The sequence below is a fragment of the Erinaceus europaeus genome, chromosome 17 (assembly GCF_950295315.1).
Source record: "Erinaceus europaeus chromosome 17, mEriEur2.1, whole genome shotgun sequence".
NCBI classification, from domain to species: domain Eukaryota; kingdom Metazoa; phylum Chordata; class Mammalia; order Eulipotyphla; family Erinaceidae; genus Erinaceus; species Erinaceus europaeus.
The window spans coordinates 1,130,927-1,156,329 of NC_080178.1; the positions used below are offsets into that span (position 1 = coordinate 1,130,927).

Genomic DNA, 25,403 nt, shown 5'->3' on the forward strand with positions numbered 1-25,403 from the left:
GGCGCCTCTGAGAGGCCAGGACAGACGGGGGCTACGGGCACACCGGCGCCTTTGTCGGGCCCGTCCAGTCACAGGCCGGGCACAGTCGTGAGCAGACAGCTGCTGTTCACCACGGGGCCTGATCAAGTCCCCAGAGGCACTTGTCTCCCCAGGCCGGTGGCGCGCCCCATTCTCGAGGGGGATGTGCTCTGAGAGCCGGTGTGAAGGGGCTCCCGAGGCCCTGGGCCGGCTAATGAGTTATTTCTCCAAACAATGTCTGAGAAAGGGAAGGACTGGGCCGGTGCCGACTAAGGACAGGCCGGGTTGCCAGGGAAATGCTTCTATATGGGGAGAAACAAAAGGCAGTCATCAGGTTTTGTCTGAGGAGGAAAAACATGTGAAGCGTGTATCTTTGGACATCTTCTGGGGCTCTTTTGTTGCTTTTGTGTTTATGATTTGGACGAGAGAGGCGGCAGTGCGAGCGTGGGGCCAGGCTGAGGAACTGAACAAAGCTCGCGGGGGCTGCCATCTAGGGGTGCCGGGCCGAGTGGCTAGCCCCAGAGGCCCGGGGCTCGAGCTGGGGAGAGGAGGAGGTCCCACGCCCAGCTGGGCCCCCACCCCTCCAGCTCCAAGTGCTGGCCCGGGAGCTTTGGATTCTCAAATGTGAGATCCGAGATCAGTCCCTGACATTGCAAATGCCAGAGCCGTGCTCTGCTGCCCTCGCCTTCTCCACCTCGAAGAAATCCATAAATCCACACACAAATGCAAGCTACAAGTGCTGGGGAGGCCCGAGGCGGCAGAGAGGGAGGGCCAGGTGGACCGGAAGTGTCAGAGGAGCCATGTTCGGGTGCTGTACCGGTCCTCAGCAGTTCAGTGTTCACTCTGAACCGAGCCCGAGTCTGAGGGAGACCTTCTGCGAGGGGCTCAGCTGGCATCCCAACTCTCTCCCGGCACAGAAAGTCACCACGCTACGACACCACTGCCCAGGCTCAGGCCGCCAGGCTGCAGGGGGTGTGGGGCCTCGCCTGGTTCCTCCCCGCCAGCTCTCACGCCCACCGTGCACAGCCCTGTTGGAACCTCCCGCCGGCTGCCCCTGTCGCCGATGCTGACGTGCCCTGAGCTGCTGAGCTCTGTCCTGAGAAAGAAGCCCTGGGGGCCTCCAGCTCCCCGTGACAGGAGACCTGACTCCAGGAAGCAGGGGCCGCCTGCCCGCTTGGGCGGGGGTAGACGTGAGGTGAGGAAGGCACGGGCTCCGTGGGCACCCACCTCCCCCAGGCTCGGCGCTTGGTGTGGCTTCCTCACAAGCCCCGGGAGGACCATCAGAGTCACTGCATTGGCTTCCTTTCATTTCTCGAGCCGTGGTCGTAAGATGGGCCCCCAGAGGGAGAGATTGCGAGCAGAGGTCCTGTAGACTCCGGACCCCAGCTGCCATGGAAAGTGAGTGGGGACACACATGCTGGAGGAGACGGGTGAATGTGTCCCGGGACAGCTCGGGCCTAAGCTACCCGGCATCCACCACGGCTCACTGGGTCCCCATCGAGTCTTCACGGGTAGGGCCCTGGCCCTGGCCGGCCTGGGCTCCTATCTTGCTTTTCATTCACTTCTCCATCAAACATTCACAGAGGGTCATGCTGGGCTCCGTGAGGATTAAGCGCTGCAGATAACACTGGAGGGAAGAGGCCTGCTCCTGCCTCGCTGACCTTGCGCGACTGCGCCAGACAGCCCGTAAACCCCTTACCACCAACAAACACACAGTTACACATTAAGAACGGGGGAGGGAGGGCTCTCAGTGACCCAGCCTGAGGTTTACGATGCACGGGATAGCTGGCCCTGGCCTGGGAAGGGGAGGGGAGGGGCAGAGCAGCCCTGGGCTCGCGTTAAACCGTTACCGAGAAGCTCTGCACAAAATGATGGTGACCCCCACATATTCCCTCCTCAGGGCCACTAGGCTCTGACCCCGGGGCCCCTGGACTGAGCCTCTCAGGCCTCAAGCTGGCGACATAGGAAACAGAAGTGAGAAGTGGGGCTTGAGGATAGTGAGCCGAGCCGGTGCTCCTGAAGTACTTAGCCCAGGCCCTGACGCGGGGCGGTGCGAGCTTTCAGAGGTGTGTGTAGCGGACCCAGGAGCGTTCTCACTGCCCGCGTGGTGGCGGCAGCCCCCTCACAACTCTGGGAGACCACACACTGCTCCACCGTGTCCCTCTTGTGCCCCCTGGGACCTGGACTCGCTCCTGTCTCCTGCACCCTTCGGCCTGCTTCCCGTGCACGGCACTCAGTCTTTCCTCTCTCTCACCTCCGAGAGCCTGGATACCTCCGAGCCGGCCCCGCGGATGCCCACAGCTCAGCTCAGAGCTGCCTCTCCCTCTGAGCTCAAGGTCTGTGCGTGCGGAGCGGGGAAGGGCCCACGGCCAGAAGCATCCACGGCTGTCAGAGGTGGGCACCTGGCTCCCTGGGCTGGCGAGTCTGTACCCAGAGGGGGTTCTGGGTGGGCTCACTACCCACTGCCGGGGCCCAGGACCGAGACCACGGAGGTGAGCTGTGCCTCCTCCAGAACACACGGCCTAGCTCCTGTTCCCGCTCTCCAGCTGTCTCCCACACAGGCCGGAGGACCGGCTAAGCTGCGGGAAGACAGGAAGACACGGAGAAGTGACGCCGGGCTGAGGGGCTCCAGGCGGGAATGGGCAGCTCTCGGCCCTGCCCACCGCTGATAGAGGCTCATCTGATCCCCCTTTCCTCTGCTCATAAAAGATTAGGAATTGTGCACACCTTTCCGCAAGTAGAACTGCACACTGATTTTTTTCACAAGAAGGAAATCTTGCTGTTTGCGACAAGGTGGGCGAGCGAGCGGGACAGTGCCTCTTGTTGGGGCAGCATGCGACAGTCTAGGGCGAACCGGGGAACTGGGTAGAGGACGCACAGGCTCTCTGCGTTACGTCTCGTGAACATGACTCTGCAGTGGTCTCAAAACAAGAAACTCTGAGCCCCAAGTTCAAAAAAGAAGTCAACAGTCCTAAACACACCCAGCCATGAACCAGGAATGCCTAAGATCTATGAAAAGCGATGGTTGAGAAGCAGCGTGTGGGCCCCTGGGTAAAGGCCCTTATGCCGTGGTCTCCGTCTGGAGAGTGTTTTGCTCTGAGGACGCGCCTTGCTGCCCTGTTTGACTGCTGCACTGTGTGAAACGCAGCCTCGCCAGCTCTTCAGTAGTAGGCCTGAGGGCGGCCCTGCAGTACTGACAGGTAAGCTGTCAAGTTCTAGGTCAGATACGGGCGACCCTGCAGTACTGACAGGCAAGCTGTCAGGTTCTAGGTCAGATAGCCCAGGGCGACCCTGCAGTACTGACAGGCAAGCTGTCAGGTTCTAGGTCAGATAGCCCAGGGCGACCCTGCAGTACTGACAGGCAAGCTGTCAGGTTCTAGGTCAGATAGCCCAGGGCGACCCTGCAGTACTGACAGGCAAGCTGTCAAGTTCTAGGTCAGATAGCCCATTGAGCCACTGTCAGGCCCAAAGCCTTCCAGAGAGCCGAGAAATGGATACATGGACTGTGACTGAAATATGGTAACGGGAGCGATCTTAATCAGCAGAGAGCAGACGGTGACTCTCAGATCGGGTTGGGACCACTGCTGAAAGGGACTTTCTGCCCGAATCCAGATGAACCACGCTCTAAACGGCAAATCGGAATCAAAGACTTTAGGAAAACAATCTTAGAATGAAGTTATTTCAGATAAAAATCCTAAGTCTCAGAAGATTTCCAAAGCGGGTGTGTCAGAATTTCAGTCGGATCTACAGAAAACCAGCAAGGAAGACCTGGGAGAAGGCGCTTCTAACACCCATGATAGAGTCTCTCAGTCAGTAAGATGCATCATAAAAATTCAAAAGCCACAGTGAAATTGTTCACCAAGAAAAGGTGCTTTTGATTATTTGAAAAGATGTATGATATATCACTTAGAATGAAAGAAATGGTGACTGGGGAGGAAGCTTGAGCGGACAGACTCCAGGACTATCATTCCTGAAACCCCACGTTCAGTCCCTGGCACCGGCCCGGCCAGAGTGGGCATGAGTCTCCCTGCCAGAAGATAAGCACTTCTTTAAAGTACACCCAGAGGGAGGAGGTGAGTCCTCCAGCATCGCTTCTAGTTTATCAAATCAGTGACGTGGTGGCGGCAGGGGCACACCTGTGTGGCTTTCTTAACCAAGCCGTGACAGCTACGGCTTTGCTCGGCATCCCCTGGCAGAATGTACGATTGCACTGATTCTGCTGCAGGTGGGAGCGTGAGGAAGGCTTTTCTGGTGAACCCACACAGGATGGCGACCGTGGGTGCCAAAACAGCTGGGTGTGCTGTCACCTTGAATGCCGACGACAGCTATGAAGACAGGATCATCCTACACATAGTCAGCCAGTCCTTACAGCTGCTAATAACCGTCACGTAGGAAAAACAGAGTTGAGCCTGTGCCACATGGACCTTGCACTTCGCAGTCGGCGTGGGCGGTGCTGTCCCAGAGAAACAGTCAGCTTGTCACAGACCCCTGCGAGCGTCCACCCGGCTTTGACCTAGCACGTTATGACCGGGCCCTCCTCCATCGCTATCGAACAGGCCATGGCCGGTGTGCCGCTATGTTCCATCGCTGGGGAGCCAGAGACGACCCGAACTGCCCCTGCGGCTCCAGACAGACTATGACCCACAGAGTCAACGACTGCCACCTCTCCAGATTCAAAGGAGGTCTCGAAACTTGACATCAGGCTCAACCTGACGCTGTTGACTGGCTACGGAAGAAGGGCAAACGCTAGAAGGAGAAGGAGAAGGAGAAGGAGAAGGAGAAGAAGAGGAAGTAGCTTGTGGGCGAGAGAACTCGACTGGCACCGTGCGCCCTTCATCTGCTCACCTTTGAAACGCCGACCTAAGCACGGAGCCCGCTCGCTTTCCCCTTCAGTTGATGAGGCAGCTTGCCTCTGCCTGTCTGGTTCGCTAGAGGCTTCCACGTCACTCTCCCTGACTGACCGCCGTCTCACATCTTGAGGTTGGCGGGTCTTCGTGTCGTGTTTGCTGTGGGGCAGCTGAGAAAGGGGCCGCACCCGCAGCGAGCAGGGGGAGGAGCAGCGGGTGTGCAGGGGAGGGGTGCCTGGCGGCTCACCGGTGACTGCCCGAGGGGCTGACGGCCATCAGCAGGGGCCTTTTCCAGACGCCGCACAATAGGCAGCGCTGCAGCTGTCAGCAGAGACGCACCGGACGCCTTAATAAGATCCGCTTCCAGAACACACAGGCTCTGTGCTTACCAAGGCCGAGAGGGCTCCCAGCGGCCCGGCTTCCACTGTCACTGAATGCCTTGGGGCTACTTGCTGTCCCACCCAGCGTGTCTCCCGGGGCCGCTGTGTGGAGCCGTCGGTCACCGTCGCCCTTAGACACGCGCAGGGCCCTGCCCGGGTCCCGCTGGTGGGCGCGGAGCTGACCGTCCCTAAGCTGCCTCGCGGTCCTCTCGCCCCATGGCATACTCGCCTCGCTGCAGTGGCCAGGGGGCTCCACATTCACCAGAAACAGAGCCGGTGCCAGGAGACTGGTGCCAACGTGAGCGCTGTGCCATCTGGGGAAAACCAGCCCCAGGGGCCGAGAGCAGAGGCTGTTGGAAGCCAGAGACGCAGCGGGCACGCACGCGCGCGGACAGCCCTGGGTGCCGGCAGAGCCCCGCACCTGCCAGGAACGTGCCGTGTACCTGGGCCGCTCGGAGAGCGCTGGGTACTGCCGTGTGCCACCCCGAGAAGGGCAGGCCAAGCGCCTCGGGGGCAAGGAGGCGTGTAGGTGCGGAGCGGGGCCGGGGCTGGGGCAGACCGTGCTTCTGCCGGGCCCCTTCCTCCTCGGAACTTGTCTGACCGTATGTGTGAAGCCGCCTCTGGCACCACTGTCAGCTCCACGCCTGGACGTCGGGGCCAGGGGCCGGGGCGGCGTGCGGTGGGCGCTGGTGGGAGACGGGGACCTGGGGCCCGAGCTGCTCTGGCACAAAGAGGGTTTTGACCAGGAGAGGCAGAGCGGGAGTGAGAGACTCTGGGACCAACCAGTCTCCCAGGAAGTGGCCGTTCCACGGCTGGTCGCTACAGAGCAGGCGGCAGCGGCCTGCGGGTCTGTGCCGCTCTCCCCCCCTCTCAGGCCGCCTGGACCCTGGTAAACACGGTGATGCCGGCCGCACACTGCCCACAGATTTGCCTGATGTCCGCACTGGTCTCCACGCCCTGGAACTCGCCTCTAAATTGCAGTAGCGCGCCCAGCCCCCCTGAGGGTGTGGGCCGCCCGGGTTCCCGGGTTTGAGGCCTGCCTCCACCATCAGTGCTCTGGTACCTTTCCTCCTCTCTCCCCTCTCTCCCCCTGAAAACGTGGCCCGAGTGGCACTAATAAAAAGACCCCAAGTACACGTAGACCCCATTTGATAATAGCCCCTGCTCGGTGTTGACAGAGTTGGGCTTTGGGCAGGGGTGAGTGACCCTCACCTCGGGGACGGGCCGGCTGGGCCCCGGCACTCCATCTAGGAGGGGCGCCGCCCTCCCGGTGAGAAGAGCCGCGACAACGCGACAGTAAGACTGGCGGCCACCCCGGGGTCCCTGCTCGGCGGTGCCGCCCCCCCACCTGGGTGCAGGGCAGCCCGGCCGCGCCGCTGGCAGAGGCGAGGCGGGGAGGGAGCAGACAGCCCTCCGTCAGCCCGAGCGGGCCTGGAAACTGCAGCTGGGGCTCACACAAAGGACTTTTCAGAGTCTGCAGCCAAGGTGCCCAGGGAGGCTCTGCGTTTACGGCCATCAGGGGGACAGCTTCCCAAGGGCCAGCGCTGGAGAGGGCTTCCAGGAGCCCGTCTGGCAGCAGGCCGGGGCGGGGGGACTCGAAGAAAGGAGTTGGGGGGGAGGGCGCTGGCGCAGGGTTCAGCTGCCTTTCGGAATTCCTCTGTGAAATAGCCGGCCTTGAGACGCACAGGCGTGTCTGCCCTCAGCGAAGACAGCACCGCCGCCTCCTCTCACTCTGCTGCCCCTCAGGGCAGGTACTTGTCTGACTGCCGCCACGGGCCCCACAGGCGCCTTCACTGCCAGTGGCAGCAGTCACCAGGGCAGCCCACACGTGTCACCAGACGCCCCTTGCCCACACGGCCCCGTCCCCCCCCCCCCCCCCCCCGCCAGCCCTGTGGCTGCCCGCACGCACGCACGCACGCACACACGCACCCGCACACCCTCCCCAGGCAGGAAGCCGCTCTCTGCCAAGACCGAATGGAATCCAGATTTCCTGAGGTGTCCTTGGCCTCCAGCGCCACGGCCGCATTGAAGAAAGGTCCCAGTGTGCGTGCAGGGGCCGAGCGAAGGGGCCTCTCTGGGCCCCGCGGAAAACCCACCGCTGGCTGCTGTCCCCACAGCCGCGCCCGCCTCAGTTTCAGCCGCATTCCTGCCCTTCCCGCCCACGCTGGGTGGCCCCAGCAGAGCAGCCTCCACACATCTCTCCCCACCAGTGGGGAAGCCGGCCAGTCAGTACAAATGAGGGGGCCTGCACCCCCGGCCCAAACGGCCGGTAACCACCGAGGGGGCCCCTCAAGTCCAGGCGCCCACCCGAGGGCGGCCTCCTTGACGGGTTCGGCGTGCTTTGCGGTGTGAGGTCACGGGAGGAAGTGCCATCGCTGCCCAGCCTTGGCCCCTAGTGGGGGTGTGAGTGTGCCCGCATCAGAGACCCCTGTCCACAGGCAGGACGCTCCCTCCTCCGTCAGGCTGAGTGTCTGAGCCCCAGACCCCCAGCCTCAGGACATGGAAGTTCACGGAGCTGGCGCTGACCTGCTAAGACACCGTCTGTGACTGTCCACACATGGCTGTCTGTCCGGTTGTCTTAGCCCCTTCTGGCCCGGGTCCTGGGACCTTAAACACCCGAGTGGCCAGGTACCACGGCCTGCGGGGGTGAGCTGAGGTCCAGGGAACACACAAGGGCTCTGAGGCCGGGCGCGCGGAGTGGGGTGCTCCTCGCTCAGCCCGAGTCAGCACGGAGCGCGGCTGCTGGGGCCCAGAGCTCACAGGGCACCTGCACGACTGCAGCCCTCTGCCGGCTATGAGGCTGTCCTCACAGTATCATCTGTTTTCCATCGACACCATGCCTCGGCCTCGCGTGAGCTTAATGTGCAGCTTGGCGATACGAGAATCCGGCATGAAGCCCAGCCAGTCTGTCTTGGCGTTACTCTCGATCGCACCCTGTCATTTCACGAACATCTCATAAAAACTGCAGCAAAGGTGGGTGCGAGGAATCACATCATTGCAAGATTGGCCAGCTCCTCATGGGGCACGAGCGCTGCCACACTGCGATCATCATCTCTGGCATTATGCTATTCCACTGCAGAATACTGTGCCCCAGTATGGTTCCGTAGCCCCCATGTCCACTTGGTCGATTCCAAATTATATTCCTCCATGAGGATCATTTCTGGAACCATCCGTTCCACCCCGGTTCCATGGCTGCCAGTTCTTAGCAACATCGCCCCGCCAGATATTTGTCGGGATGCGGCATCATCTAAGTTCATTTCCCACGTCTACGCTCGACCGGACCTGCCAATATACGCGGAGATCTTCGCCCACCCTGTCCAACGCTTGACGTCTCGTCACCCAATCTGGTCCCCTACGCCTACACTGAACTTCTCTGTTCCAGACTCTTGGAAACAGAGCTGGCAGTCAGCTGAGGTCAAGAACAAACACCTCATCACAGACCCCTGCGAGCGTCCACCCGGCTTTGACCTAGCATGTTATGATCGGGCCCTCCTCAATCGCTATCGAACAGGCCATGGCCGGTGCGCCGCTATGTTCCATCGCTGGGGAGCCAGAGACGACCCGAACTGCCCCTGCGGCTCCAGACAGACTATGACCCACATAGTCAACGACTGCCACCTCTCCAGATTCAAAGGAGGTCTCGAAACTTTACATCAGGCTCAACCTGACGCTGTTGCCTGGCTACGGCAGAAGGGCCAACGCTAGAAGAAGAAGAACTGGCTGCCCAGCAGCCCTCGTCCTTTCCCAGCGGGCCTAGTGCGCCGCACGGGTCCTCTCAGTGTCCCCCGGCCCCGAAGCCCCATCAAGACGCGCCCCTCCCTGGTCCACGGAACCGAACGCACGCGGCCGGGAGAGACGTGTGGAAGGAGTGTGATGGTCGCAGGCAAGTGACCAGAATCTCAGGCGAGGACACTCCCCCCCCAGTGTGGCCGCCCCCCCTTGGTGACTTGGCGGGAGGGCTGTGGGCGGGCCTCTCCTGCTGCCCGCACACTTGCCCGCCCGGTAGAGTGCCCGCCTACCCCACAGGGACCCCAAGATGGCTTCCGGCTGGGCACACGTGCAGCCGGGGGCTCCCAGTTGGGCTCAGATAACTGCCCCAAGGACACGCCGCCCACCGCCCAAAGGCCTGGCTACGCGGGGCATTGGGGCCTGGCTGCCGGCCGGCGGTGGAGCCCCTCAGGTGGAGCCCCTCCCTCCTCTGCCTCTGCTCATGGCAGGCCCGGGACAGGGCGAGCTGGCCCCAGGGACCTTCCCGTAATCAAGGCTGCGGTGACCTCACCTCCCTGGGGCCCTCCGGGTGGGGAGAGCTGGAGATGGAAACAAAATGTGTATTTATGCTTTGAATTGGGATCCTGGAACTAGCCCAGCTCGGGGATACACTCAGCGTCAGGAAACTGCTGGCGGGAAATGGGACCGTGTTTCAGAAACTCTCCCACCCAGTCTGCCCCCCACCCCGAGACCTCCGAGCCCATCCCCGTCCCCCACTGCACCCAGGGCGGGCCTGGGGCCCGGGGCCCGGGGGCTGCTCGCAAGGGACGCGTACCCGTCAGCGGGGAGTGCGGGCAGACCCCCGCTCAGTCAGCCAGGCCCCGGGCACCCACTCTGTGATCTCAGCGCCCCACTGAGTCTGCCTCTGTGCTGGGGCTCCCTGGGGAGCCTGCGAGCCCCCACGACCAACGCACCACCCTGGGGACGCCCGCCTGAGGGGCACCCCCCCTTGGCGGTGGGAGCCATGGCTCTCCAGGCTGAGAGACGGCCCAGGGTCTGCCCTGTGTACGGCACTCTGCCCAGTGTGGGCAGCCTGGAGGGGCAGGCCTCTGAGGGGGGCAGGGGGCAGGGGCAGGGCCCACCCACGTCCGGATCATGGTCCCCACGCCCCCCCCCCCCCAGCTGTGTTTTCCATCTCGGGCGCCTTGTGGCCCAAGACACTGCGGGCCCCAAGGACTGGGAGCCTGCTTCCCGGAGCGGGAGCGCAACGCACAGCAGCCGGGGCCTGCGCCCCTGCGAGCGGAGACCTGGCCGGGCCGCCTCTCAGTGCCACGCAGGGCAGCCCTGGCGCCCTGGTTCTCGGCTGCCCCGTGAGCGAGGCAGAGCCCACAGCTTCACCCCAAGATGCAGTCGGCCACAGCCGCCACAGGCGAGTCAGGACGCCGAGGCCCGAGCGCCCTAGAGGACGGAGCCCACGACCGCCGGGTGCTGTGGCGGCGCCCACCGAGTCACCCCGCGGGGACTCACAGCCCAGCCAGGCCCGGGTGTGCGCCTCAGGGAGGGCCGAGTGGAAGGCGTGGGACCCGGCCGTCCCCTCCACCCGAGGGAGCCCCTGGGGGCGGCAGCACAGCGCCCACCGGGTGCCGAGCCGGTCTCGAGGCTGAGGGAAAGCGGAGCCGGCTCCCCAGACCCTCGGCGGCGGCGGCGGCCGCGACCGCGACCAGGAGCCGTGCTCACAGACCCGCGGGGCTGCGCTCCGCCCGGTGCCCGCGGCCCAGGCTTCTGAGGACGGGCCCCGGCCCTGGCCCGGCCGAGGCGGCGCCCCCGGACGGACGGACGAGGAGGTGACTCACTGCGACACGTGGGTGATGGGCGCCAGCAGCGTCTCGCCCTCCAGGTCCAGGTCCTCGGCGAAGCTGCCGCTGCGCGGGAAGGGGGCCGCGCTCACCTCCAGCAGCGCCGGGCTCTTCTTGCCTGCAGGGAGGGCGGCAGCCGCTGTCAGGCCCGTGAGGAGGCCCAGACGCCCACCCCGCCTCGCCTCGCCCACCCAGCCCCGCGCCTGCCTGCCTGCCTGCCTGCCTGCCTGCCGAGACAAAGGACAGAGGCCGTGCGCTCCCCTGAGGAGTGAGGGCGGCCCTGGAAGGCCAGTGGCTTAGGGTAACGCGCGTGTGACATGCAGGTCAGGAAGCCGCAGGTGGCAAGAGGCAGCGACTCGCTCGCCCGGCTCCCGTCGAGGCCACGTTGCTGCCACATCCACACCCACCGCCCAGGAGGCCGGAGAGCGCCGGGCCCCGGTCACCCCGTGATGGCTAAGACTGCGCCTTTGCCGTGCTTCGAGTGTTTAGTAAACAACCCAGTAAGTACGTGGAGACGGTGCGCATTGTAAGAAACAAGTGACACCCGGAAGCTTCGCAGGGCTCTCCTCCCCAAGGTCCCGGCCGCCCCTCTGCAGTCTGCCCCAGGCTCTGGCACCGGGTGACACTGGCTCTCTGCGCCCCTGACGGGAACTGATGGTTCGTTCCCATCAGGCTCGTTCCAGTCGGCCGCTCTGCGCTCCGGGCCTTCCCGCCCCTGGCTCGGCTCTGCCCCACCTGATGGGCACCCAGGCTCCGTCAGCTTTAGCCCCACCCGTCCGCCCCGTCGACCCTGGGCAGGTGAGGGAGCGCTTCCTCGCTCATGTCAACACATCACTGCCGAACCGTTTCCTCCACTGGCGACAATTCAGACTCCACCGGCGGAGCGTGAGGGCGCTGGCTCCCCACCCACGCCCATGGCAGACAGGCTGTTGGCACCCTTGCTCTGGGCCTGCCAGGCCTGAATGGGGACTGACTGGATGGATGCCTCTTGGGGAGCTGCCTGTTCATGTCCTTGGCTCATTTTTGCCTGTCAGTTTCCACAACATCTTTGTAGGAACTGGCGATATTAACCCTTTGTGGTATGAGGTGCGCTCCAGTCTCTCTTGGTCTTTTTACCTGAATTGTGGCTTTTATTTTATTATATTTATTGCGGCTAGAGACAGTGAGATCGAGAGCAAATGGGGAGGTGCAGCGGGAGAGAGGGGCACCGCAGCCCTGGTTCAACACTTGCGAAGCTCCCCCCTTACGGGCAGAGACTGAAGGTTTGAACCTGGGTCCTTGTGCACCGTGACAAGTGCACGCAACCAGGCTGTGCCACCCCCACCCCCGCTCCTCCTGTGGCTCCTTTTCATTCTAGAAAGTGTTTTACGGTTTCTCGACGACATCCGCTACCTCACGGGAAGGAGTTCCGCACCACCAGGTGACGTCCCTCGACCTTCTCCGCAGCACAGTCTGCGCGCGCACGCGCGCCTTGGGTTCTAAGGCGTCGAGCACGCAGGGCTGATGTGGCTCCCGGTAAGTTTAAACAGAAAAGCACACAGAAACGGCTAGGGGAGCACATACGCTGGAAACTATCTGCAGTAAGGCTCGAGCACCTGGCAATGTGTCTTCAAACATGACACCAAGAGCTCTAGCTGTAGGAATAGTCGGCAAATGGGGGTTTATCGAGATTCAAGGCACTGACTCAGCAGACCATACCGTTAAGAGACAAGCCCCGGAGTCCCAGGCTCAGAGACGGGACCACACCTCACCTGCCCGCTCAAGGACTTGTTTCCGGACTAGGGAAAAATCTTGCGACATGCCAAGGTAGCTAACAGCCCGGGACAGAGAAGGGACTAGAGCTCAGCACAGAGATGCCCAGGGCTAAGTCAGCCTGCCCGAGCGCCAGTGTGTGCCGGGACCTTAGCCGCCCGGGGTCGGAGGCCTAGCCACTTTCCCCAGCACTGAGCAGTGCTCTGGTCGTGCTCCCTCCTCTCCCCTTCTCTCTTCCCCGAGAGAAATGAATCTGCCATAAGCACAAGAAGAGAGACTCAACTTAGTACAGAATGCTAACAAAGTGGAAACTGAGCCACAGCAAGCTTTCACTGCAGTCTTAATTCATGGCTAAAGCTGAAAAGCACCAGAGCGAGCCTAACGGACCCAGACACCTGGGGGAAATGCAGAGTGACGGCCAGTCACACCTGTAGCGGTGGGGTTGCGACGAGCCGCGGCCATGGAGAAGAGTCTGGGGGGGGGGGTGATCTGCTTAGTGGCTGATTGGCGTCACCAGGGTGCCGCTACTCTAAGCTGACTTTTTTTTTCCAGATACAAAGAGAGAGACAGAGGGACAGACACTGAAGCTTCCTCCGGGGCCGAGGTGCCTGACTCGAACCTGGGGCCGTGCACAGGCAAAGCAGGGACCTCAGCGGGGGGAGCCAGTGACCCTGCGGCCCAAGGGAACGTCCCCCAGTGGCCTCTCTCCCAGACAGCCACCTCCCAGTTTCTGTTCACAAAGACCAGCACGTGTGTGCGCAGCGACTTCACTCGCAACGGCCCAAACCTGGCAAGTGCCCCAGGCAACTCCAGAAGCCGTGCTCTATCCATGGTGCCCCAAATGCCAGCGATCCACGGAAGTAAAGAATGGCTTCTGCAGCAACGGCATTTCGCGAAGCAGTGAGGGAAGCCCTAGGCAGTGGTCTACGTTCTGGATGATTCCACCTGTATGACATTCTGGAAAAGGCAGGGCTCCAGCAACATCAAACAGAGCGGCGGCTGCTGGTAGCTGGGAGGGGGGCTGACTTCAAAAGGCGCGAGTGAGGCGTTCAGCTGTGGGGCTCTGTGATGTCGTCGGGGTGGCGGGCACATGCCTCTAGGTGTTTGTCAAACCTACAGGACTGACTGTCTCCGAGAGTGCATTTTACTGAATGCAAACTAAAAGATAAAATAAAATAAAATAAAATGAATAAAGGGCGGGGGTAGACAGCATCATGGTCATGCCAAGAAGACTCTCCTGCCTGAAGCTCTGAAGTCCCAGGTTCAGTCCCCCGCACTACCATCAGCCAGAGCTGAGTAGTGCTCTGGTTAAAATAAATAAAACACACACACACACACACACACACACACACACACACACACATATATATATATATATATATAAAAGGGACAACTATGCAAACTGGAAAATAAATCAGCCAGCTTGTCAGAGGACCCAAGGCAAGAAAGCATGTGAGGAGTAAGTTCTGTGAGATGAAGAGAGAGAGATGCCTGGCTCATACATTCTGGGAACCCATCTTCTGACTAGACAGGGCGGACACACGCAAACACGCCCCTCAGTAACAGAACTCCACTGGCAAGTTTGTTTCTCGTAGGGTGCTACATGGACTGACTCTTGGGTTAAACAAACAAGGACCTGAACATGGATAATGGGAGCGGGGCTTTTTCTCCGTGCATTTCTCCGTGCAGAAAAGAAACGTAACAATGAATCCTGTGGTCAGAAACATCTGTATGAATTTGCATAGACACAGAAAGAAATCCCACCGCACGCAGACACAGCCTGTTGAATTTCCTCCCCCATGCAGCCCTCCAGAAAGCCCTGCGCATAGTAAAAAGCCCAGAGGCAAGAGTGCACTCTGTGTCCAGATCCCGGGTTCTAAACACCACCCCTCCCCCTGTATGCGTGGGGCCTGGGCTCCAGTCTTGGAGCCAGATATACCAGTGGTGCTTCGGTCTTTTGTAACCAAATCTATAAACACCATCTATTCTGTAATAAATAGAATCAGGCTCTCTGGCTGGATCTAGCGCTAGGATAGGGAAAACACAAAATGAATCTGATGTGTTACCTAGCATTAGAAAATAAACATGCTAAAAAATAAATCCGTGATGGGCTGTGGAGACAGCATAATGGTTCTGCAAGAAGACTGTCCTTCCTGAGGCTCCAGGGTCCCAGGCTCAATCCCGGTACCACCATCAGCCAGAGCTGAGGGCTCTGATCTCTCTCTTTTTCTGTCTCTGTCTCTCTCATCTATCCATTATCTGAATAAGTAAACAAATAAACAAATAAAATATCACAAAGACTCTCTTGCCTGAGGCTCTGAGGGCTCAATCCCTAGCACCACCATCAGCCAGAGCTGAGCAAGGCTCTGGGGAAAATAATAATAATAATAACAACATAGTAATAATAAGACTGGGGAGTCAGCACAATGCTTCTGCAAAGAGACCCTCCTGCTTGAGGCTCTGAGGTCCCAGGTTCAATCCCCAGCACCACCACCAACCAGAGCTGAGCAGGGCTCTGGTGTTTCTGTATCTTCCTCTCAGCAGTTATCTCATTAAAGTAAAATATTTAAAAGTAAATAAAACAAGTCAGCGAGAAAGATGAGTGCGTGTCAGAAGAACACAGGGATTAACCCCAAGCACCCTCAACCCGTAGCCAGTGCTAGAATGCTCTGAGCGACTAAGTAAAGCAGTGGTACTGGGAGATAAAGGGCCTATGTCCTTGACCCGTGACTGAAGCAGGAGGACACGCCTTCCTTACAGAGTTGCAAGCAGTTCACTACTCTGAAGGAAGACGGTGGAAAGCGCTGGCAGACACCACAGCGCTCACGGCGGCAGGCAGGACACGGGTGTGTGCTGAGCTGAGCTGAGCCGGGCCGGCAAAGCCTTAGGGGAAACTCCAAAGCTTCCCTCCAGTGTTTGTTCGCCACTGCGGCGGCCCTAGCATACGCTCCCTGATTCTTGGATATTCTGTCCCGCAGGGCAGGGGGAAGACTGAACTTCCCTGCCCTTGGAGGTGGGCTAGACTTCCCGCCTCTCTTCTCCCGGCTAGAGCTTAGGGGGGCGGGGGGCGGACATGGACTGGGGAGGGGCCGAGCTGAGCCATCTTAACCCAGGGGTCAGAGCTGACGGCGGTGACAGCCTGTACACTGTCCGCCCCCCCGCCCCAGTAGCTCCAGTCTAATCCTGAGAGGGTATCGACCCGATTGGCACCGAGAGACACAGACTCCGATCTCCCATGGCCCAGAGTAGGTGAGGAGGCCCGCTGACCAGCTGTGCCAGGGCCGCATCAGGAGAGCTGGCGGGGGGTTTGTGGAGCCCTACTGCGTCAGGCTCGTTGCTGTAAGAAGAACATGAAATAGAACGTCTCTGCACACAGCCGTCTGAAATCTCTTCCAGAAACCAGTTAGGGATATGCAAGATCTCTGAGGAGAATGTGCTTTTACGGTAGTCTGTAAAGACTCCAGATCTTAATGAGGACAACAGGGTCTGTGTGTAAGAAGCTTGGCGAGGTGAGCTAAACTTGATCTAGGGCAGGGGGACGGCATCGAGGTGATGCAGAGGCCTCATGCCGGAGGCTCCAAAGTCCCAGGTTCAGTGCCCTGCACCGCCATCAGCCAGAGCTGAGTCGTGCTCTGGTGAAATGAATAAGCAAATAAATAGTAAGTAATCATCATCATCATCATAATGAATACAGTTGATCTAGAAGTACAAAAAGCTAAGAAGGAGACGTACGCCTGATGCGCGGGGTAGGAGAACTCAGTCTTCCAGCTGCGGGCGCTTTCTACAGAGCAGTGCTCGGCACAGTGGGGTGGGCAGCGCCGAGGCCCAGACGGCCTGGGCGCGTGCAGGGACAGGCGAGTGTCCACGTGGGAAGAGCCCAAGCTCCAGAGCTTCGCCTCATACCCTGCGGCCAAGTTGCATTCTGGGCCTTCAGCTGACTTGAGGCCTAGTGGGGAGGAGCGTGGACTCTGAAGCCCCGTGACGGGGTGTTTTAAACTGAAGGAGTCGTCTCCATCAGGAAAAATCGGTCATTTGGCCACACTGAAATCAAACCCTGATCAGCACACACACCTGGGAGAGCACCCACAAGATGGAAAGGACCTGGCCGGGTGGGCGAGCCCCCCACGGCAGAGGCGTCGACGGGCCGGGCGGCTTAGTGAGCAGAGGGGCTGGGGGAAGATGGACAAGAGCCTGGAGCTCAGGCCGGGCGGCTGAGGGCAGGCTTCCAGCAGGGAACTAACTGCACAGACATGACTTAGTCTCCCTCAGGACAAGAGCCTCTCGGCACACGGGAGAGGGCCCGCGGGAGCCCCGCGTCCCTGGCTCGCGTCACGCAGGGTACCGCTTCGCTCCGGGATCCAAATGCTCTTTCGGAAACGAGGGTGGGGGGAGAGGGAGACGAGCTCAAAGGCACGTTTGTACGGCCGCATCACTTGTGCACAGAAGGAAGAAATGCCGCGCGGGCCGGAGAGCCGGCCTCTTTCCGAACGGCCCCGATGGCAAGTGGCGGCCCGGTGCGGCCGGGGTCGGTCCTGCGAACGGCCCCCGGCCCCGCGGCGGGCACAGCGGGCTGCCCACACGCCGCTTTCTCCACATCCAGAGTGGGGGCCTGCCGCCATGTCAGAGTCTGGGGTCGGCCAGGTCCACAGCCCTCACCCGGGGTCACAGCTGAGTCGGCGCTTGCGGGCAGTGGGGGGCGAGGGGGTGGCCCGGGGCTCCTCAGCAGATGGCGACACACCGCCCCTTCGGGCCACGGCCTGGGGCAAATGCCGTGTCACCTGCAGGCCCAGCGTGTCACCCCCTCAGAGCTCCGGGGCTACAGAGCGGGACCTGACGGACCCAGGAGCCAACACACCCACAGCCGGGCCTTGTGGGCACAGGGCAGGCCGGGCCCCAGGTGGGTGCGTGGGGCAGGCCCAGAGCAGGGCACCGGAGGCGGGCCAGGTGACTCCCCAGACGGGGCCTCAGGACAGAGCCCCCGTTGCAGTGGCGGTGAGGTCACGCTTTCCTAAGACACTCCCAGTTTTCGATGCCTTCATTGCTTGGCTGCCTTTGCGTCGGCAAGGCCGGGCTCTGGGCCTGAGTCTTCAGGGCAGAACAAAACAAGTTTGTATTCTAGGAAATGGGAGGTCTGGGGTGGCGAACATGGCCTCTGGCGCGGCGACTGCCACAGCTGGCGGCCTGGCTGCCAAGTCTCACCCTCTCTCCAGAGGACAGGACCGGGCAGCGAGGACCTGCCTCTCCAGCCAGCAGCGGCTCTGCTCTCACGGTGACTTGAGTGTTCAGGCATGCAGTGGACTTAGGTGTATGGGAACAGAAAAAAGACTGGAAGGAGGACGGCCAGAGGGCCAGCTGGCTTTGTCCTGGGGGGGGGGGGGGAGGGAAGACACGGGGGTGTCGTCTCTCAGCCTGTCCATGTGCTCTATTTTGGGGAGACTTCCTGTGTTTGTGTTTCTGGAGCTTCCCGTCCCCCGTCCCCCGTCCCGCACACCTCATCCCCCACACCCCAGCCCCGGAGCTTCACCCTGTCGCCAGTGTCCCCGAAGCCATCTGGCTCCCCCCAGAGGCAGGAAGGGAATCCCCACTTCCGCCTTGTGCTTCGCAGTGACTTCCCTTCTTTGCCACAGCAGACAGCAGCCCTCCCTCTGGGCTGGCAGCTTTGATCTTGTTTGTGTTTGAACAGAGTGAGGTTCAGAGAGGCTGCAGACGAGGCCTCAGGCTCCAAGTCAGCCTTGCTGCACCCCAGGGGGCTTCGTCTGGTGCCTGTGCCCTCCTGGTGACAGATGCCAGTCCAGCCTCCTCTCCCCGGTGTGACCCACGTCCTCTGCGCGGCCTCCTATCACCCCTTTCCCATGGGCAGACGAATGGACGGACACAGGGCCGCTGGGAGCCAGTTTCCCAGCCCGGGACCGAGCTTCCCACACCCCTCCCCCACGTGCCTCCAGGACCCGTCACAGTCGTGCTCTTGAGCCAAGTCCCACCACAGGGATGAACAGAATCCCCCCCCCCCAGTCCACCCCCTCTTGGCGGATTTGCCAAAGCCTCGCAGATCCTGCACCGTGAACAAGGACCCCCTCCCCAGGGCATCCGGACAGCTGCACCAGGCCCTGCGTGACATCGCTGAGCCCGGCCCAGACCTGTGCCAGCTGCCGCGCCGGCATGGCCGCCAGCACCTGTGTCTCGGCTCAGAGGCGAGAAGTGAGGGGCAGGGGCTGAGCGAGGGAGAGCCATTTCCCACAGCAGCCGCCAGGAGCGAAATGTTATCTCCACAGCTGGCACCCGGGTCCTCTCAGGGAAATACCTTGCTTGAGTGGACACCTGTTGTTTTCACCAAGCTGACGGCGGGCCTGGCTTCAGAGAACAACTTCTGGAATCTTCCTGTGGGAGGGGGGACTCCTTTCCCAGGCTACCAGAGTCCAGGTATCTACTGGGTATTCCAGGCCCAGAGGGCACCGGGGCGGCTCACGCCTGGCCGGGCCCGTGGGAATCAGCCCCCAGCCCGGGCAGTGGCTCTGGGTGAGAGGCTGCCTGTCTGGTGGGTTTGCTGAGCCAATGGCCATCTTGACTCCCCCCCACCCCCGCCCCAGGAAAGTGACTGCCTGAGAATGCAGGCCCCTTGGGGGCTGTGGAGAGGGAGAGGGACTACGACAGGTGGGGGGAGGTGGGGGGGGGGGGTTGAGGACAAGTCCGTGGGATCATCCAACCCCCGGGGCCCAGCTGTGTCTCCAACAGCTGGGTCCAGATGTGTGAGCCAAAAAACATCCTTTTGTGTTGGAGCTAATTGGACTTGGGGTTCCACGATTCGTTACCAAGAGAGGCCTCAGGAATGTGTGTGACAAGCTCGGGGCTGAGGCAGGAGCCCCAGGGGAAGGCTGGGGGGCTGTGAGGAGTGGCCCTCCCTGTTCTAGGGGGCTCAGGGCAGAGCTCCTGCCAGAGAGTAGCAGGTCCCTACCCTCAGAGCCTCTAACACCAGTGGCCTTCCCAGTGCCACCCATCTCCCCACAGCTTCAGCGAACACCCAGAGTAAGAGGGCATGCGTGCACAGCAAACTGGCAGGCACACTGGCTCCTAGGTCTGGTGTCAAGGGCTGGACACGAGTGCGGCCGGAGACTGATTAGAGTGAGGGTCACCTGCGTCTCCACCACCTCAGCACATCTCGCTCGCTCACACACACGTCGAGGGCAGATGGAAATGGCTCTCCAGGGGCCGGGCAGTGGTGCGGCTGGTTGAGCGCACACACTACAGCGTGCAAGGACCCGGTTCAAGCTCCGCTCCCCACCTGAGGGGAAGCTTCACGAGTGGCGAAGCAGGGCTGACGGTGTGTCTCTGTCTCTCTCCCTCTCTATCTCCGACTTCCCTCTTGATTTCTGGCTGTCTCTGTCTAATAAATAAAGAAAGGAAGGAAGGAAGGAAGGGAGGAAGGGAGGAAGGGTTCTGCAGGCCCTGGGGGTGGGCGTGGGGGTCAGAATGCAGGGGTCTATGGTGACAGCCAGGACAGGGCCAGCCCTGACAAGCCCTGGAAATGAGAGAGAGAGAGGAAGCACAACGCCTCCACCCACACGGTCCACGCGACCCTCGGGGTCTCAGTGCTCCAGGAAGTCCCTGTCCAGGTCTCAAGATGGCTCCGGGGGAGGGTTCCCAGCAGCTGGAGCGGCCCCAGGAAATGTCCACATATCATGGGCTAAGCACTATCTCCTCCAAGGGTTGAGCTCAGAGGACGTTCCGAGAAACCTCTGGAGAGGTGGGGAGGGAAGTTTCTGGAGGTCTTTGCATGAAGAGAAAAAAAAAAAAAGAAAGAAAGAAAGGAAAGAAACGGCCTTGATTTTTTTTTCAAGGCAAAATTACAGAGGAAGAAAAAAATGTTTTTAATCTAATTAAGAGCGATCTTTTCACCTTCTGACAACATCGAGGAACAGCGCCAGTCCTTAACTTCACACAATAATCAGAGCGATTAGTGAGGGAGAAGCCTTGGAAACCCGTGCAGATGTTCTCAGAATGTTTAATGGGGAAATGAGTTGCAGACCTTGCTCTCAGCATCCGGCCTCAGGCCCTGGCTACCAGACCCAGACATCTGCCGGGCCCCACCTCCAGGCCCCAGGGTGCGGGCTGCAGATCCAGGTCCCTTCCCAGGCGCCTCCCAGCCAGGCCAGAGCTGGTGAGAGGCTCCCTCCCCACACTGCACTGCTGCGGGGGCCTGGACGTGGCCAGAGCCGCCCCCAGAGAGAAGGGGGGCGGGGGGGCTCTCCATCAAATCAGGGCCACAGCTGGTGTCAACAGTCAGTCCCACCTGCTGACCACAGGAGAGGGCAGCGGGCATGAGGGGGACTCTCGGCCACGCCCGCCCAGGCCCCGGGAACCCTTCTGTGAAGGATGGGGTCTGAGCAGTGGGACCCGCCACTCTCGCGCCTGTGGTCTGAATGGGCCAGGAGTGAAACTGGTCGGACACAAGCAACTTCCGACAATCAGGGACAAGGCTCCTCGGGAAATGGTGTCTTCCGGAAGGCTGGGGGGACCACAGCTCTTGCCGACAGCGGGGCGCCGAGGGCCAGGCTGGGCCGTGGTTCAGGGGAGCTCCTCAGAGGCCCCGCTGAGCAGCAAAGGGGCTGTCGGGCACACACCTCAGGTCTTCAGGGCCCCACCCTGCCAGAGCGTCTTCCTGCAAGTCTGTCACACAGCTCCCTGAGCTATCTGACCCCTGGGCCCACTGGCCAGCACGAGGGGAGGGACACCGTGTGACACAGTGGGTCCCTGGAGGTAGCCCCCTGTGCTGAGATGCTTGTTCTGCCCCCTAGGCCTCTGACTAAAGCGCTGTGGGACTTCCCAGCTGCCCACCGCCAAGCTCTGCCTCAGTGACTCCCATGGAGATGGCCGCAGGGATGAGCCACTGAAGGAGGAGGGCAGTCAGCTCCCTACAGAGAATCCCCTCGCGCTGTCGTGTGAAGCTGGGGAGGGGATGGGAACAGGACCCGGGAGTCCCCCACCCCCGAAAGACGGGCCCAGTTCAGCTCAACGCAGCAGTTCTCCCCAGGGAAGTGGCCAGTGAGAAGTCAAGAACAGACCGAGTCCAGAAAGCGGGCCAGGCGCGGGGAGAAGAGGCACGCAGAGAAAGACCCAGTCAGCTGTGGACAACTCCGGCATGGCGCCTCCCTCCCTGCCTCTGACTTCAAGTCTCCTGATGGGCCCTGCCCGGAAGCTAAGCACGGAGCCGTGACTCCAGCAGCAGCGGGAGGCAGAGTGGTGTGGCCTTCAGGTCGCGAGCGCCCTAGCAGTGCCCACCCCGCCGGCCCGTCGGAACTCTGAGGGAAGCCCATGGGCTCAGCCAGACATGGAGGAACGGACCTCTGGGGACCCGCACTTTCACAAACACTGGGAACACCAGCCAAGTCTGTCAGGATCAGCATCTCCTGGGGGTCGGGCGGTGGCGCCAAGCCCCAGGACCGGCGTGAGGATCCCGGTTCGAGCCCCCGGCTCCCCACCTGCAGAGGCGGTGAAGCAGGTCTGCAGGTGTCTGTCTTTCCCTCCCCCTCCTCTCTCCATTTCCCTCTGTCCTATCCAACAACGATGACAGCAATCATAACCACAACAACAATAAAACAACAAGCGCAACAAAAGGGAGTCGTTAAAAGGAAAAGAAAAGAAAAGAAAAGAATCGGCATCTTCTGAACACTAGGAAACCATCAGAGGCCAGGTGGTGGCGCACCTGGTTGGGCACACATGCTACAATGCACAAGGACTCGGGTTCAAGCCCCCAGTCCCCTGCCTCACAATCTATCCAGTAAAGGTAACGATACTAGTAACAGAGAAAGCGACCCAGCATTCACAGCAGCCAAGCAAACACCAAGGCAAGGAGCACACCGCTCGCAGTCGGTAGGCAGGCTCTGTGCTCTCCTCTCCTGCCCTCGCATGCCCACCGTCGCCAGCTGAGCGGCGGCCTCGGAGATGCCATTCGCATCCCCAGTGCGAGGCTTGTGAGTCTAGGTTCGGCGGGGAGAGAGCAGGTGTTCCAGAGAATCGTGGGTGTTGTGGGTGAGTGCCGTGTGAGAGGCTAACACAAGGGGATGGGTCGCCTCTGTCTCCTCTTAGAACTCACTCAAGGTGAAAAATGGCGGCCATCCCAAGGCGGCGCCCGTGCAGTTTCTTGGCCCAGGGCTCCCTGCGGTCCCCTCCGGGGGGGGGGGGGGTCACTGTCGCAGAGCCGAGCAGTGGGCGGCGGGGAGGTACCGCAGTGCTCGCTGTAGAGGCTGAGGGGTCGGGAAACGCATCTCAGAGAGTCTGAACGGGAGTCAAACACCAGGGTGGAGTGGGGGTGCCGTACAGACACACGACAGCACAGCCGAGGCCTGGGGCAAAGCGAGGCAGAGTGTCTGTGCGCGTCCAGCCATTCCAAAAACACCGGCATGTCTTGAGAAATTGAGGACACTCAGGGCAGGCTTAGAACAGTCCTGAGAACGCCCTCGGCCTTCTCCCTGGCTGACCCCCACGCCCACCTCAGAAAGGGACGCGAGATGAGGCAGCCTCAGCCACTGGGTCCGACGCCGGGGGGCCGAGCCGCGGAGTCAGCCTGCAGAAGCTGAGTGGGCTGTTTCACTTCCTAGCGCCTCTTCCCTCACTTGTCTTCTGACTGCGGCACTCGGGAAAAAACTCTTGTCAGGTCAGACCTAAGGAACAGAAAGTCTAGAGACCACATGGGGTAAAGAACACAGATTTGACAAAAGTAGTTGAGAAGTCGTTCGTCACGACTACAGTGTGTGTGGTAAAACCCGAAGGCGAAGCTCTGATGTTCGGGGCCCTACGTGTAACATCCAGAGTGTTCAGTCTGCAGTGAAGTAATTGTGAGGCATGTGAAGCAACCGAAAGGACCCGCAAGAGAAGAAACGGGAGCAAATAGCATAATGGTTGTGTAAACAGACTCTCATGCCTGAGGCTCCCAAGTCCCAAGTTCAATCCTCTACACCACAAGCCAGAGCTGAACAGTGCTCTGGTCAGACAAACAACAACAAAAACGAGGAGGAGCTATCTCCAAGGACACACGGGCATGGCATTACCTGACCTCCGCTTCAGTGTTCTCAAATGTGCTCACGGAGTGAAAGGAACTGGGAAAACAGTTTGTGAACAGAGAATGTCGATGAAAGGCCAGAAATGATCAAAAGAAGTTAAAAGGCACTTCTGGAACTGATAACTGAACTCTGAAGCTCGCTGACATACCTGAGCAGAAACAACAAAGCATCTGTGGGCCCGATCGAAGTGACCCAATCTGCAGGGCATAAAGAAGGGGAGGGCTAGGCACACCTGTCATAGGGGTCCCCCACAGTCAGGGACAGGGACGGAGGACGGCAGCCCCCGCCGGTCACGTGGGCACCATCATCACACCCACACGCCCACCGTGGGAATCCCAGCGCCAGCGGCGAGTGAGGGGAAGGTCAGGACAAGTCAGTGAAGGGACGGGGTGCCCGTCGCCCAAGTGCGACGAGGGAGGTGTGCCCGCCACTCCAGGGGGCTCGGTGGAGATCATGAAACATCACAGTCGAGTGACTGTAGACAGACTTGTGCACAGCCTAGAGCGGCACTCCACAAGACTGGACAGACCTTTCAGCCAAAAGCATGGCGGCCACGGCGAATGTTCAAGTGCAGAAAGAGGGAGAGAAGGTGAGACTACGAGCCAAGAAGCCGACCTCTAGAAAGCGTCTCATCTACCCGTGACGAATAAACCAGGACATTCCCGCTGAGGCGGCTACCAAGGATGCTCACTGCTCATAAACCGGCCTTCGGGAGATGTAAAAACAGCTCTTCAGGACAAAGTGCAGGGGAGAGAGAATGCGAGGGCAGGAAACAGACGAGGAAACACACGGCTACAAAGCCGCCTTAGCTGGTAACTTCTCTTTGTTTTCAGTGTGACTTCAAAGACGAGCGCACTGAGCAGCGTGTATGTGGCCGGGAACACGACGATGGAGCTAGGACCTGTGCGGGTCCCCACAAGAGACTGAGGCTCCGCAGGCCGCTGAAGCTAGCTGATAGCGGTACAGACGCGACTTGAAAAATACGGGCCGGGAGATGCAGCCCCATATGATCACTAAAGCTGCAGCTAGATACACAGAGAGGAGACAGAAGCGAGGCCTGATGGTGCATTGCGCAATGGAAGCCGAGCCAAATCCCAGTAAGAACAAAAGAAGGCGGTTAAGGGGAACTGAGCCCCGAAGTGCTAAGACCTGTAGAAAACAGAAGGCCAGTGCTCCTCTCGCCTCCTCTCCTCTCCTCTCCTCTCCTCTCCTCTCCTCTCCTCTCCTCTCCTCTCCTCTCCTCTCCTCTCCTCTCCTCTCCTCTCCCCTCCCCTCCCCTCCCCTCCCCTCCCCTCCCCTCCCCTCCCCTCCCCTCCTCCCCCCTTCTCTCCTCTCTCCACCCTTCCCCTCCTCTCCTCTCCTCTCTCCTCCCCTCCCCTCCCCTTCTCTCCTCTCCCCTCCCCTCCTCTCCTCTCCTCTCTCCTCCCCTCCCCTCCTCTCCTCTCCTCTCCTCTCCTCTCCCATCCCTGCCCCTCCCTTCCCCTCCTCTCCTCTCTCCTCCCCTCCCCTCCCCTCCTCTCCTCTCCCATCCCTGCCCCTCCCTTCCCCTCCTCTCCTCTCTCCTCCCCTCCCCTCCCCTCCTCTCCCCTCCTCTCCCCTCCCCTCCCCGCCCCTCCCCTCCTCTCCTCTCCACTCCTCTCCCCTCCCCTCCCCTCCTCTCCTCTCCTCTCCCCTCCCCTCCCCTCCCCTCCTCTCCTCATCAGTTCAGCCACTGCTGTCAATGTAAATGGATCCCAGTTTCCACTCAAAAGGCAGAAACTCGCATGGCGACTTAAAAAAGAACAC

At 60.7% G+C, this 25,403-nt stretch overlaps 1 protein-coding gene across 5 annotated transcripts in view; it reads right to left on the bottom strand.

The window, feature by feature from the left end:
• KCNQ1 (potassium voltage-gated channel subfamily Q member 1) overlaps positions 1–25,403 on the bottom strand; it is a 220,545-nt gene that overhangs the window by 108,957 nt on the left and 86,185 nt on the right. For all 5 annotated transcript variants that reach the window (XM_060177273.1, XM_060177270.1, XM_060177269.1 and 2 more), the window contains one exon: positions 10,807–10,927. In XM_060177273.1, the coding sequence (XP_060033256.1) occupies positions 10,807–10,927 (121 nt within the window). The remainder of the gene's footprint in view (positions 1–10,806; positions 10,928–25,403) is intronic.